The following is a 12,606-nucleotide window of genomic DNA, read 5'->3' on the forward strand; positions in this document are numbered from 1 at the left end:
GAACATCTGAAGAACACAGAACATCTGAAGAACACAGAACATCTGAAGACCATAGAACATCTGAAGAACACAGAACATCTGAAGAACACAGAACATCTGAAGACCATAGAACATCTGAAGAACACAGAACATCTGAAGAACACAAACATCTGAAGAACAGAGAACATCTGAAGTACACAGAACATCTGAAGAACAGAGAACATCTGAAGAACAGAGAACATCTGAAGTACACAGAACATCTGAAGTACACAGAACATCTGAAGTACACAGAACATCTGAAGTACACAGAACATCTGAAGTACACAGAACATCTGAAGAACAGAGAACATCTGAAGAACATAGAACAGTAATATATAAATGATATTTTATTGTTTATTTATATTTTATATTGTTGTGTGTGTGTGTGTATCATGTTTGTGTGTGTGTGTGTTGTGTGTATTATGTGTGTGTGTGTGTTATATGTGTGTATGTGTGTATCATGTGTGTGTGTTGTGTATGCTCCACATGTCTCCGTTCAGAGCGTTAGCGGCTCCCTGCAGAGTGTGTGTGTGTTGTGTGTGTGTATCATGTGTGTGTGTGTGTGTATCATGTGTGTGTGTGTGTGTATTGTGTGTATCATGTGTGTGTGTGTGTGTGTGTGTGTATTATGTGTGTGTTGTGTATGCTCCACATGTCTCCGTTCAGAGCGTTAGCGGCTCCCTGCAGAGTGTGTGTGTGTTGTGTGTGTTGTGTGTGTGTATTGTGTGTATCATGTGTGTGTGTGTGTGTATCATGTGTGTGTGTTGTGTGTGTGTGTGTGTGTGTGTGTGTATCATGTGTGTGTGTTGTGTATGCTCCACATGTCTCCGTTCAGAGCGTTAGCGGCTCCCTGCAGCGTCCAGGTGAACAACGCCAGCTGCCGTCTGAATCGTCCCTCGTCGAAGCGTCCGGGGTCAAAGGTCAGCAGAGCCAGGTGCTCAGTGAACGCGCTCAGTGTGTGGTTCCCCCGGCCGTGGATCACATGACGGAACGGAGTCTCCACCACCGACACGTACTGAGACAGGAAGTAGTATTCCACCTGGACAGGAAGTAGTATTAGTACATATCAGAGGTAATGTTTGTAGTATTAGTACATAGTGTTTGTAGTATTAGTACATATCAGAGGTAGTGTTTGTAGTATTAGTACATAGTGTTTGTAGTATTAGTACATATCAGAGGTAGTGTTTGTAGTATTAGTACATAATGTTTGTAGTATTAGTACATAGTGTTTGTAGTATTAGTACATATCAGAGGTAGTGTTTGTAGTATTAGTACATAGTGTTTGTAGTATTAGTACATATCAGAGGTAGTGTTTGTAGTATTAGTACATATCAGAGGTAGTGTTTGTAGTATTAGTACATAGTGTTTGTAGTATTAGTACATATCAGAGGTAGTGTTTGTGGTATTAGTACATAGTGTTTGTAGTATTAGTACATATCAGAGGTAGTGTTTGTAGTATTAGTACATAGTGTTTGTAGTATTAGTACATATCAGAGGTAGTGTTTGTAGTATTAGTACATAATGTTTGTAGTATTAGTACATATCAGAGGTAGTGTTTGTAGTATTAGTACATAGTGTTTGTAGTATTAGTACATATCAGAGGTAGTGTTTGTAGTATTAGTACATAATGTTTGTAGTATTAGTACATATCAGAGGTAGTGTTTGTAGTATTAGTACATAGTGTTTGTAGTATTAGTACATATCAGAGGTAGTGTTTGTAGTATTAGTACATAGTGTTTGTAGTATTAGTACATAGTGTTTGTAGTATTAGTACATATCAGAGGTAGTGTTTGTAGTATTAGTACATAGTGTTTGTAGTATTAGTACATATCAGAGGTCGGGGGTCGTACCCTCATGATTCGGGTGTTGTAGGAGCGAGCGGTGGTCGGGTCGTGCAGGTCGCTGTAGTCGATGGCTCTCTGCAGAGTCTCGGCGGCTCGGCTGTAATCTCCTCTGGCGCTGAAAACCCACTGAGGGGACAAACCTCTGGACTGAGGACAGATCCAGGGTCAGAGGTTAGGGTCAGAGGTTAGGGTCAGGGGTCAGGGGTCAGGACTGTCAGTGTGACATCATCATGCTGCGTCTACCTGCAGCTCAGCAGAGTGTTTGTTGAGCTGAGCGCTGAACTGCAGCACCGTCTGAGCATAGGAAGTGATGCGTAGCGGCAGGATGTGGTCGTGGGCCAATCGCAGCACCATCTCCCCCACCAGCTCGCCTAAGCTCCGCCCCGTCACCCCCAGACGACCCCCCAGCACTTCCTGTAGGCGGGACGCGGTGTCCAATGGCGTGTTGATGAAGGGATACGCTCGCTCCTGAACACAACACAGACAACAAGCACAGCTGATCACATGACAGCTGTAACCTATGACAACATGAGGCCTAACTACAGACTGTATAAAGGAAATGGACGTAGAATCCGTGACATCACCCATTGGTTTGTGGACTGCTGCTCAGAAGCCAATAGTTTCTAATCTAGGCAGCGCCATCTTGAAAATTTCAGGTGCATGCTGGGAAAAATAAAGTAAATAAATAAAATGCAGCTCTAAGTTACTTCTCCATTGACTTGTATAGAGACGGTCGCCCCCTGGTGGCCTTTTGATAGAATGCAGCTCTAAGTTACTTCTCCATTGACTTGTATAGAGACGGTCGCCCCCTGGTGGCCTTTTGATAGAATGCAGCTCTAAGTTACTTCTCCATTGACTTGTATAGAGACGGTCGCCCCCTGGTGGCCTTTTGATAGAATGCAGCTCTAAGTTACTTCCTGGTTGGCCTCATTTCAGAGGACCAGAACTCCCCGCCTGGGCATAACACAGGCTGAGATATGACATCACTCAGATGATGATGATGGTGATGATGATCATGGTGATTATGATGGTGTGATGATGATGATGATGTAATGGAGCAGATGAAGAGTACCTCGGTGAATCTGAGCTCCATGGCTGGAACTCCTGCAAACGCTGTGAAACTGTACGCTCCACTGTTCAGATACAACGGCTTCATACTGAGGAGGAGAGAGGAAGAGGAAGAGGACATCATCATCATCATCATCAGCATCAGTAAGTAACTGAGTACATTTACAGGCTGTTGATGTCTCACATCCTCCAGCTGCCTCCGTCTCTCTCCGCCTGGCTGTAGATGGTCTGACCAGCGTGTTTCGGATGCTCCACCTGTCTGATGGCAGCGTCCAGCAGGTCGACCAGCAGAGGGCTGCTATAGGCCGACAGGACGTCATCACCTGGAGGCGGGACAAACACACAGGGGCTCGTTTATTTCATCACTCCTACCGCCTGATTGGCTGGCAGCACACACAAGGTCTCCTGTGATTGGCTGAGAGCTGCGTTACCCATGATGGCCTGGTCCAGACTGAAGTAAGCGACGGCTTTCAGGTGCAGCATGGACAGGTAACCCTGGCAACCAGAGGTCAGAGGTTACTATGGCAACCACAGGCACATGTCGATAGTACAACAGCACAACAAGCGCTAGATATAAACTGTCACACATTTATTGTTTCTGGTACCAAATGATGAGCAGATGACCTTAAAGATATATTGAAGATACATTATTAACAATCAATAACAAACTGTCACATACACGTTAAAATAAAAACATCTGAAAGTCTTTGAACTTAAAACCTCTTCAGCTTCTGATTAAGAATGATTTATAGACATTATTTACTTTATTTTATTCATATATTTTATTGTATTAATAAACAAACTATTATTATTACTAATAAAGTTTGATTTATTGATTGGTCAGTTCTACTTTGATGAAGCTCATACATTTACAGTTTGTTTTGATGTTGTCAGAAAGGTGATAATTCTGCTTCATGTTTATTATTGAAGTCATAGTACAGTATTTGTACATATGAGGGGGCAAAACATTAGGAAGACCTTCCAATTCAATGCAAATGTCAACAAGCAGAGTCGATCATAACAAACTTGAGTTTGTGTAAATAAGCTCCAAACAGCATTAAGTCAGTATTGTGTTGCTGCTGTATGAATCCTGACAGGGTTCAATTTCAATCCAGTGATTTTTAGTGTATATATTTAGTTTAATTAAGAACACTTTTCAATATAATGCACTCCTGTACATCAGCGGCACCTACTACAACCTCAATAATAAGGTTAATATAAATTAGAATGATCAGCTGTCTGACAGTATCAACAAAAACTGAAACTATGGAAACTAAATAAATGTTGAATTTATTTTTAAGTGTTCCTAATGAAGTGACCAGTGGGTGCAGTTTATTGATATGTTTTATATTCAAGTAGATTTGTTTTAGGATTTATTTGAATGTGTTAAATATGTGTTCTGTGCTCTGATTGGACAAACCTCCAGCCACTCAGTAGCTCCAACGTTCCCAAAGTCTCCAGCATCCCAGCTGACAAACAGCAGACTGCGTCTGGGACTGAAACCTGAGAGCACAGAGACCCCCCAGCACTGCTGAGCCGAAGGTACTGATTCACAGAAACAGCAGACAGTGATTCCACCATGTAAACCACAGTGTGTTGCTCCCTGGTCACATTTCACTGAGACTATCTGTGTTTAGTTTGCATACTTTGTTAAAAAAAAGTTGGAGATTTGCAGAATAAAGCTGTTACATCACTTCCTGTTTTAACCATTGCAACACCCTACCACCCTACCACCCTACCTTGAACATACCAACAACCACCAGGCAAATAGGCAACCAGATAACCTCATAGTAACCACACACTAACCTCATAGTTACCACATAGTAACCGTACAGTAACCTCATAGTAACCACACACTAACCTCATAGTAACCGCACACTAACCTCATAGTTACCACACAGTAACCTCATAGTAACCACACAGTAACCTCATAGTAACCACACACTAACCTCATAGTAACCGCACACTAACGTCATAGTTACCACACACTAACCTCATAGTTACCACACACTAACCTCATAGTTACCACACACTAACCTCATAGTAACCACACACTAACCTCATAGTTACCACACACTAACTTCATAGTAACCGCACACTAACCTCATAGTAACCACACACTAACCTCATAGTAACCGCACACTAACCTCATAGTTACCACACACTAACCTCATAGTTACTGCACACTAACTTCATAGTTACCACATAGTAACCGTACAGTAACCTCATAGTAACCACACACTAACCTCATAGTTACCACACACTAACCTCATAGTAACCGCACCCTAACCTCATAGTTACCACATAGTAACCGTACAGTAACCTCACAGTAACCGCACACTAACCTCATAGTTACTGCACACTAACTTCATAGTTACCACATAGTAACCGTACAGTAACCTCATAGTTACCACATAGTAACCATACAGTAACTTCATAGTAACCACACACTAACCTCATAGTTACCACACTCTAACCTCATAGTAACCATACACTAACCTCATAGTAACCGTACACTAACCTCATAGTAACCTCATATATAACTGCACACTAACCTCATAGTAACCGTACACTAACCTCATAGTAACCTCATATATAACTGCACACTAACCTCATAGTAACCACACACTAACCTCATAGTTACCACACAGTAACCTCATACTTACCACACACTAACCTCATAGTTACTGCACACTAACTTCATAGTTACTGCACACTAACCTCATAGTAACCACACACTGACCTCATAGTTACCGCACACTAACCTCGTAGTTACTGCACACTAACCTCATAGTTACCACATAGTAACCATACAGTAACCTCACACTAACCTCAGTTACCACACACTAACCTCACAGTAACCACATAGTAATCTCATGGTAGTCATATAGTAGCCCCATAGCAACCTCATAGAAACCTCATAACAACCTCATAATAACCTCTTATCAATTACTGTGAGTGTCCTATCACTGCTGCAAGCACACCTGTCTCCAGGTGAGTCTTACCATTTTTCACCATGGCAGCAAACGTTCGAGCCAGTTCCAGAAGGATTGCCGTCCCGATTCCAGACTTCACGGCTCCCGGACCCAGCGAGTCCCTCTGAGCTCCCAGTATGATGTACTGGTCTGACAGGACACAGCCAGTTGTATCACTGCAGAAACACGTTCACTAAAACATAAACTTGTGTTCAGAGCTCACCTGGCTCGTCCCGGCCCTCCAGAGAGGAGAAGATGTTGTTGAGCAGGACAGGCGTCATGGCGTTGTGGACGGCCATCTTGACTTGGCGTCCCGAGCTGAACTGTGGACCCACCACGCAGCGCACATACGGCAGCCGAACCCGCCAAGACCGAGGACAGGACGGACCGGCCAGCTGACTGAGAGACAGACAGAGTGACGCAGTGAGGTCACAGTCACACCTGAGCAGGTAACCAGAGGGGGCGGGGCTTACCTGAGGAGCTTAGCAGCCACAGTAGCGCTGATTGGCAGAGCCGGGATGAGTGGCAGGCCGGATGACTGGATGGGCGGGAACTGAGTGTGATTGAAGGAGGGAAAGCCGGGAGTGAAGGGGTCACCTGACCCCAGGTGCACCTGTGATTGGATGACACACAGGAAGATGCTGATTGGTTGGTGGTAAGAAACAGAGAAATATAATACCTGTGTGTATGTGTGTATGTGTGTATGTGTGTGTGTGTGTGTATATATATATATGTATGTGTGGTGTGTTTGTGTGTATGTGTGTGTGTGGTTTGTGTATATGTGTGTGTGGTGTGTGTGGTGTGTTTGTGTGTATGTGTGTGTGTGGTGTGTGTCTGTGTTACATGTTCAGACACAGCGGTGTATGTGTTCAGTCCCAGGCGGCGGGGGTCCTGCGGTACGTCAGCAGGGTCGGGATAGATCAGAGCTCCTCCTGCTCCGTTCCTCTCAGCCAACCAGACCTTCTCAGCGAAGCTGACCCCGCCCCCAACACGCATCACCACCACACAACCAATCACAGACACACCCGTGCTCTTCAGCCAATTAAAATCCTCCGGTCTGCCGTAGTTGGCGTAGACTATGCCCCCCTACAGAGAGACAGGTAAAGGTGAGTGGGACTGTGGTTACCATGGTGACATGTAGGTACTGTCTGTGTGTCTCACCGTGGTACTTCCTGTGGCGCTGTACGGACAGAAGTCTGCTGGATTCAGAGGAATCTGCTCCAGGATCAGACCTGAAGAGTCCACCAGCCACAGAGAGCTCCTCTGAGACCTATGGGGGAGGAGGGGGGTTGTTTATTGGTTCCTACCTACTGCTATCAGGTTGTTTATTGGTTCCTACCTGCTGCTGTCAGGTTGTTCATTGGTTCCTACCTGCTGCTGTCAGGTTGTTCATTGGTTCCTACCTGCTGCTATGAGGTTGTTCATTGGTTCCTACCTACTGCTGTCAGGTTGTTCATTGGTTACTACCTACTGCTATCAGGTTGTTCATTTGTTCCTACCTACTGCTGTCAGGTTGTTCATTGGTTCCTACCTACTGCTGTCAGGTTGTTCATTGGTTCCTACCTACTGCTGTCAGGTTGTTCATTGGTTCCTACCTACTGCTGCCGGGTTGTTCATTGGTTCATACCTGTTGGGGAACTGCAGTGTGGCATACAGAGACTCGGTCCAGGTGTGATCCATCTGCAGCCTTCTGAAACGACGTAGGATCTCTGAAGCCAGAGACGTTCCCTCTGCAGAGCCAGGAGGATGACTCGCTCTGCTGACCCGACTGAAAATCAATCAATCATCAGTCAATCAATCAATCACTCCATCACACCTGACTGATAACTGATCAATCACCTGATCATACCTCACAGTGTTATGGATATCTTCGTCCTGCAGTAACCTCCTCATCATCACCCTCAGCTCTCCCAGGTAAAGGCCCGCCCCTCCCTCTGCAGGTGGCTTAGCCCCGCCTCCAGGCTGCCCATCCTCGTCCCCCCAACCCCTCTCCTGCATGCTTTGGCACCGCCCACCAAACACAGCATAGGCCAATAGGAATGCTGAAAGAGAGAGAGAGGATTCAGACTAGTTGATGGGAGCCCCCACACAGCCCTTACCCCAACAGCAGAGTTTAATCTGACGCCTCTGATGTCTAGTAGCAGGTACTCCCTAGAAAAGGGACACTGGGACACTCTCTTAGAGCCAGGCCAGGGAAAGGAGCTCGCCAGCGAGTATGTGGTGGCGAGGCCTTGATCAAAGGGGCCCGGCCAAGCACAGCCCTAAAACATCATGGATTCACCACTCTGTGGGTCCACCACCTGCAGGGATAAAGTCTTGGTTCGGGTGCAATGTTGTTCTGGCGTTGGGCAAAGGTTTGGGCCTGGACATGCTGATCCGCAGCATCTTAAATTAGCTCTAGGGATGTGAAACATCACTTTGTGAGTGGTGTATTGTTATTGGACTTGTGTGCTAGCCATGGATCATAACAAACACCACGATCCAGCATCAGGAGATTCAGAAGTGGGCCTGCTACCAGAACACCTTAGGTCAAAGGTCAGTGATTGATTTATGTTGTGTCATCAGACCTGTGGCTGTATGTCTTGGACACTTGGGTGGCAGGGCAAGCTGGTGGACAAGCTGCTGGACAGACCGGGGAAACCTAAACCAGTAGTGCCTCAGGTGCCTCAGATGTGGAGGCGGCTGCTCAGAGCTGCAGCTGGAAGGTCTTCTGTACCTGTCGGGGGGGCAACCTGAGAATTTGTTGGTGGACAGCAGCGGTGAAGGAGGCCTTTAGCGCCTGGCTGGCTCAGCTGTCTCCTGAAGCAGCAGACTGGTGTGGGAGGAGTTCAGGGCGACTCAAGAAAGGGGAACCAGGGCTCAGCCCAGGCTGGTCTCTGGGGGGTTCCTGACCTGGACTGGGGACATTATTGGGTAGTGGAAGAACACTTTGAGGAACTCCTAAACCCGACCAACATGTCATCTATGGAGGAGGCAGAGCTGGATGATCCGGGGGAATCTTAAGCCATATCCCTGGCAGAGGTCTCTGAGGTAGTTAAACAGCTCCTCAGTGGCAGTGCGGGAAGGGGGGGGGGGGGTTATGAGGCCTGTTCTCAGGGCTGTCCCTGGTCTATGATCCTGTTTGTGATCTTCATGGACAGAGTCTCAAGGTGCAGCCGGGGGAGGAGAGAGTCCAGTTTGGGGACCTCAGAATCTCCTCTCTGCTTTCTGTGGTTGATGTTGTTCTGTTGGACTCTACAGGTGAAGTGGTCGGATGATAGTCAGCACCCCAAAATCTGAGGCTTTGGGAGAGGATTTTAAGTATTGTGTGTGTGTGTGTGTGTGTGTGTGCGTGTGTGTGTGTGTGTGTGTGTGTGTGTGTGTGTGTGTGTGTGTGTGTGTGTGTATGTGTGTGTGTGTGTGTGTGTTTGTGTACCGGTGGTAAACACGATGACTCCACACACAGACACAAACACGCCAACTCTTCGGTAACCACGGTGACCCCGCATCACCAGCGCTGTGATGTCACTGCTTGGCTCCTCCTCCTCATGTGATGTCACAAACCTCACCTCCACCCTCTGGGCCCCTCCCCCCAACTCCTCTTCCTCCTCCTCCTCCTCGGGGGGAACCACTGAGCGGTGGAGAGACACTGACTGAGGACAGAGAGAAAGAGAGATGTAACCATGGCAACAGGTCGGAGGGGGCAGGGCCATGCAGCTCACCTAGTGACCTCACCTGTCTCAGACGAGTCCTGACGGCGTCCATGATGACTGTCACTGCCGTGATTGGCTCCTCAGAGAGGTCAGAGGTCAGTCAGTCTGTTTGATATGCTTAACTTTATTAACAGCAGAGTAAACACACACACACATGCACACACACTCAGGTTGCCTGATTTAAGGTGGAATGAGCTGAAGCTGTTGAATTTAAGGTGGAATTGAGAATCTGAGGGTTAAAACAGTTTTAGGAGAACAACTTAAGACAAAAATATTTACAATAAAAACATTTTAAATATATTCTGAATGTCTGGGTTTAAACTGAAATGCCAAATATTAAAGTATAAACATTAATTCAGATGTTTACAGACTATAACAGTACATGTTGTTCAGTCTAACAGTACATGTATGTCAGAGTTATTTAGTATAACAGTACATGTATGTATAACAGTACATTTATGTAGCTGGTGGACAGACAGCAGAGCCTCACATGTTCATTTAATGTGTTGAGTGAATGGAAGTCAATGTGAGTGTTTTACTGACCTCTTTTATTCCTCTTCTCTCTCTCCGTCCATTCATCTGTTTCTGTGAATTAGTAAACATGTCAATCAACCGTGGAAAGTCCGACCCCCCCCACCCCACCCCCGCATGGTCACTGACCTGACAGAACTCCGCCCCCTTAACACGTCAGTGTTTACCTCCAAAACAAACTGAAATACAGATTTTACATATAAGCACAATATATTCTGTCTGAACATTAAACTCATGAGTTGAAACAAACACAGAAACAAAACAACAAGCTTCAGAGTAAAACCTGAGATAAAAAGTGAAGGAAAGTTAAATGTTGAAGAGACAGAAAAATGTCTGCAGCTGTTATCATGAAACTGAAACATTCACATAAAACACTGTGTAAATATGAAACTTTGAGCTATGATAAATCAAATAAAAGGATATAAAGTTTTAAATAATGATGTAATGGCAATAAAAGCAGCAGAGACATGAACATGCTTCTCAGGGAGAAATGGTTTGCAGTCATTAATGAGATGCTTCAGGATCTCCAGAGTCTGGATGGAGACAAGTCTTATTCCAGATGTTGTATAATGACTCTTCATCAAGTACTCAATAAAAATGTACAGTGGATATAAAAAGTTGACACACTCCTGTTAAAATAACAGCTTAATGTGACTCTAACCTGTATGATTCACCTGAAAAAACAAATAAATCTTTTAAGATGAAAAAAAAAACTCACCATAACTTGGTTGAATAAACATGCACACCCTTAAAATAATCCTTGATCAGGGCTGGTGAACTCCTGCAGGTCCAGCCTGGACCAGCAGCTGGTACTGCGACCCTGAGGCCCGGTACTGTGACCCCGAGGCCTGGTACTGTGACCCCGAGGCCTGGTACTGTGACTCTGAGGCCTGGTACTGTGACCCTGAGGCCTGGTACTGTGAACCTGAGGCCTGGTACTGTGACCCTGAGGCCTGGTATTGTGCTGGCTTCAGCCTTGTCAAGGCCAGTGCTCCTCATTGAGCTAGCTGTTCAGTGGGAGGACCACATGGAGGAGGTGAATGAACGTAAGCGGGCCGAGTACCAGGAGCAGACGGAGCAGAGCTGGAGGACAGACTGTGGGAGGTAGCTGTGGGCCCATTGAGGTGGGGTGTAGAGGTTTTGCTGACCACTCACTGAGCAAACTCTACAACCTGCTTGGCTCTGCCAGGCTCTGATCAACCCTGGCTGGCTCTGATCCACCCTGGCTGGCTCTGATCCACCCTGGCTGGCTCTGGATCAACCCTGACTGGGTCTGGATCAACCCTGGCTGGCTCTTATCAATCCTGCCAGGCTCTGATCCACCCTGGCTGGCTCTTATCAATCCTGCCAGGCTCTGATCAACCCTGGCTGGCTCTGATCAACCCTGGCTGAGTCTGATCAACCCTGGCTGGCTCTGATCAACTCTGGCTGGCTCTGATCAACCCTGGCTGGGTCACCTGAGAGACAGTGTCTGATGAGCTCAGGAACATCACTGAAGATTTGTCCCAGCACATCGTTGGATGTATCTTCCAACCTGAAGCACCTTTGATTTTATTACAGGATTCAGTGTTGCTGGGAGTCTATCAGCATGTCACATCTTGATTTCCTTTTAAATCCCCCAAATCTGTCAGATTGTGAGGGCATCTTCTGTGGACAGCTCTCTTCAGGTCTTGGTTGGGTTGGGTTTAGGTCTGTGCTCTGGCTTGGTCATCTAAAACTTTACTTTTCCTCTGGTGAAGCTGTTCTTTTGTTGCTTTGGATGTATGCTTTGGGTCATTGTTGTGTCGTGCTGCTCTTCATCTTCAGCTTTCTAGCTGACACCTGAAGGTTTGACTGATATTTGGAGCTGTTCATCATTCCCTCCACCTTGACTAAAGTCCCAGTTCCATCTGAAGAAAAACAACCCAAAGCATGAAGCTGCCACCACCGAGCTTCACTGTGGGTTCTGTTGGTGATGCACAGTGTTGTTTGGGCCAAAGATACCGTTGCTGTCGGCCTGTCTTTCCCTCTTTGATCAGTCTTCTTCTTGTCTTTCATCAGACGGACGTCCAGTTCTTGTTAACGTCCCTGTTGTCCCATGTTTTCTCTACTGGTTGATGACTGTCCTCACTGTGGTCCATGTTATATCTAATGTACTCTTATCCTGACTGATACCTTTCAACAATGGCCTCTGATGCCTAATAAGCTCTTTGTGGCTTTTGCTGTAAGATGCAACTAAGTTAATGTCATACATGTATTACTTTTAATTTCCCACTAAAAGAGTTTTTCAGTTGAATGATACACGTTAGAGGTCACATTAAAGGTGGAAAAAGTTCTTACATTATTTATCCTGGTCTATTTTTGCATTACAAGCACCTTTTATTCCAGCAGGATTGTGTAAACTTTTTATATCCACTGTGCTTTCATCATGGAGCATGAAGAGCACAGAAATCAAAATGTGTTGCACATCCTGGTCAGCAGAGGGCGTTGTTGTATAAA

General features: G+C 45.8%; 3 protein-coding genes across 9 annotated transcripts in view; 1 reads left to right on the forward strand and 2 right to left on the reverse strand.

The window, feature by feature from the left end:
• LOC128384133 (H-2 class II histocompatibility antigen, A-F beta chain-like) overlaps positions 1–12,606 on the forward strand; it is a 226,345-nt gene that overhangs the window by 164,579 nt on the left and 49,160 nt on the right. The gene's annotated exons all lie outside the window — the stretch shown is intronic.
• LOC128384129 (H-2 class II histocompatibility antigen, I-E beta chain-like) overlaps positions 1–12,606 on the reverse strand; it is a 120,748-nt gene that overhangs the window by 97,284 nt on the left and 10,858 nt on the right. The window lies entirely within an intron of this gene.
• tfr2 (transferrin receptor 2) lies at positions 798–10,211 on the reverse strand. The gene is made up of 17 exons (XM_053343636.1): positions 10,141–10,211; positions 9,620–9,702; positions 9,321–9,537; positions 7,755–7,947; positions 7,533–7,673; positions 7,067–7,175; positions 6,749–6,991; positions 6,379–6,518; positions 6,129–6,304; positions 5,936–6,055; positions 4,351–4,433; positions 3,362–3,425; positions 3,115–3,253; positions 2,935–3,019; positions 2,106–2,330; positions 1,869–2,009; positions 798–1,057 (listed from the first exon to the last, which is right to left on the reverse strand). The coding sequence occupies exons 2-17, from the start codon at positions 9,647–9,649 to the stop codon at positions 812–814; spliced, it is 2,352 nt and encodes a 783-aa protein (XP_053199611.1). The 5' UTR covers positions 9,650–9,702; positions 10,141–10,211; the 3' UTR covers positions 798–811.

Source organism: Scomber japonicus, chromosome 22 (assembly GCF_027409825.1).
Source record: "Scomber japonicus isolate fScoJap1 chromosome 22, fScoJap1.pri, whole genome shotgun sequence".
NCBI classification, from domain to species: Eukaryota; Metazoa; Chordata; class Actinopteri; order Scombriformes; family Scombridae; genus Scomber; species Scomber japonicus.

Bases quoted from the DNA above. Each gene is read 5' to 3' on its own strand.
- tfr2 (XM_053343636.1), bottom strand. From the start codon at position 9,649: ATGGACGCCGTCAGGACTCGTCTGAGACAG. The intron at 9,538-9,619 runs GTGAGGTCACTA...CTCTGTCCTCAG, and splicing joins TCAGGACTCGTCTGAGACAG to TCAGTGTCTCTCCACCGCTC. The intron at 4,434-5,935 runs GTAAGACTCACC...CTGTGCTCTCAG, and splicing joins TGCTGCCATGGTGAAAAATG to GTTTCAGTCCCAGACGCAGT.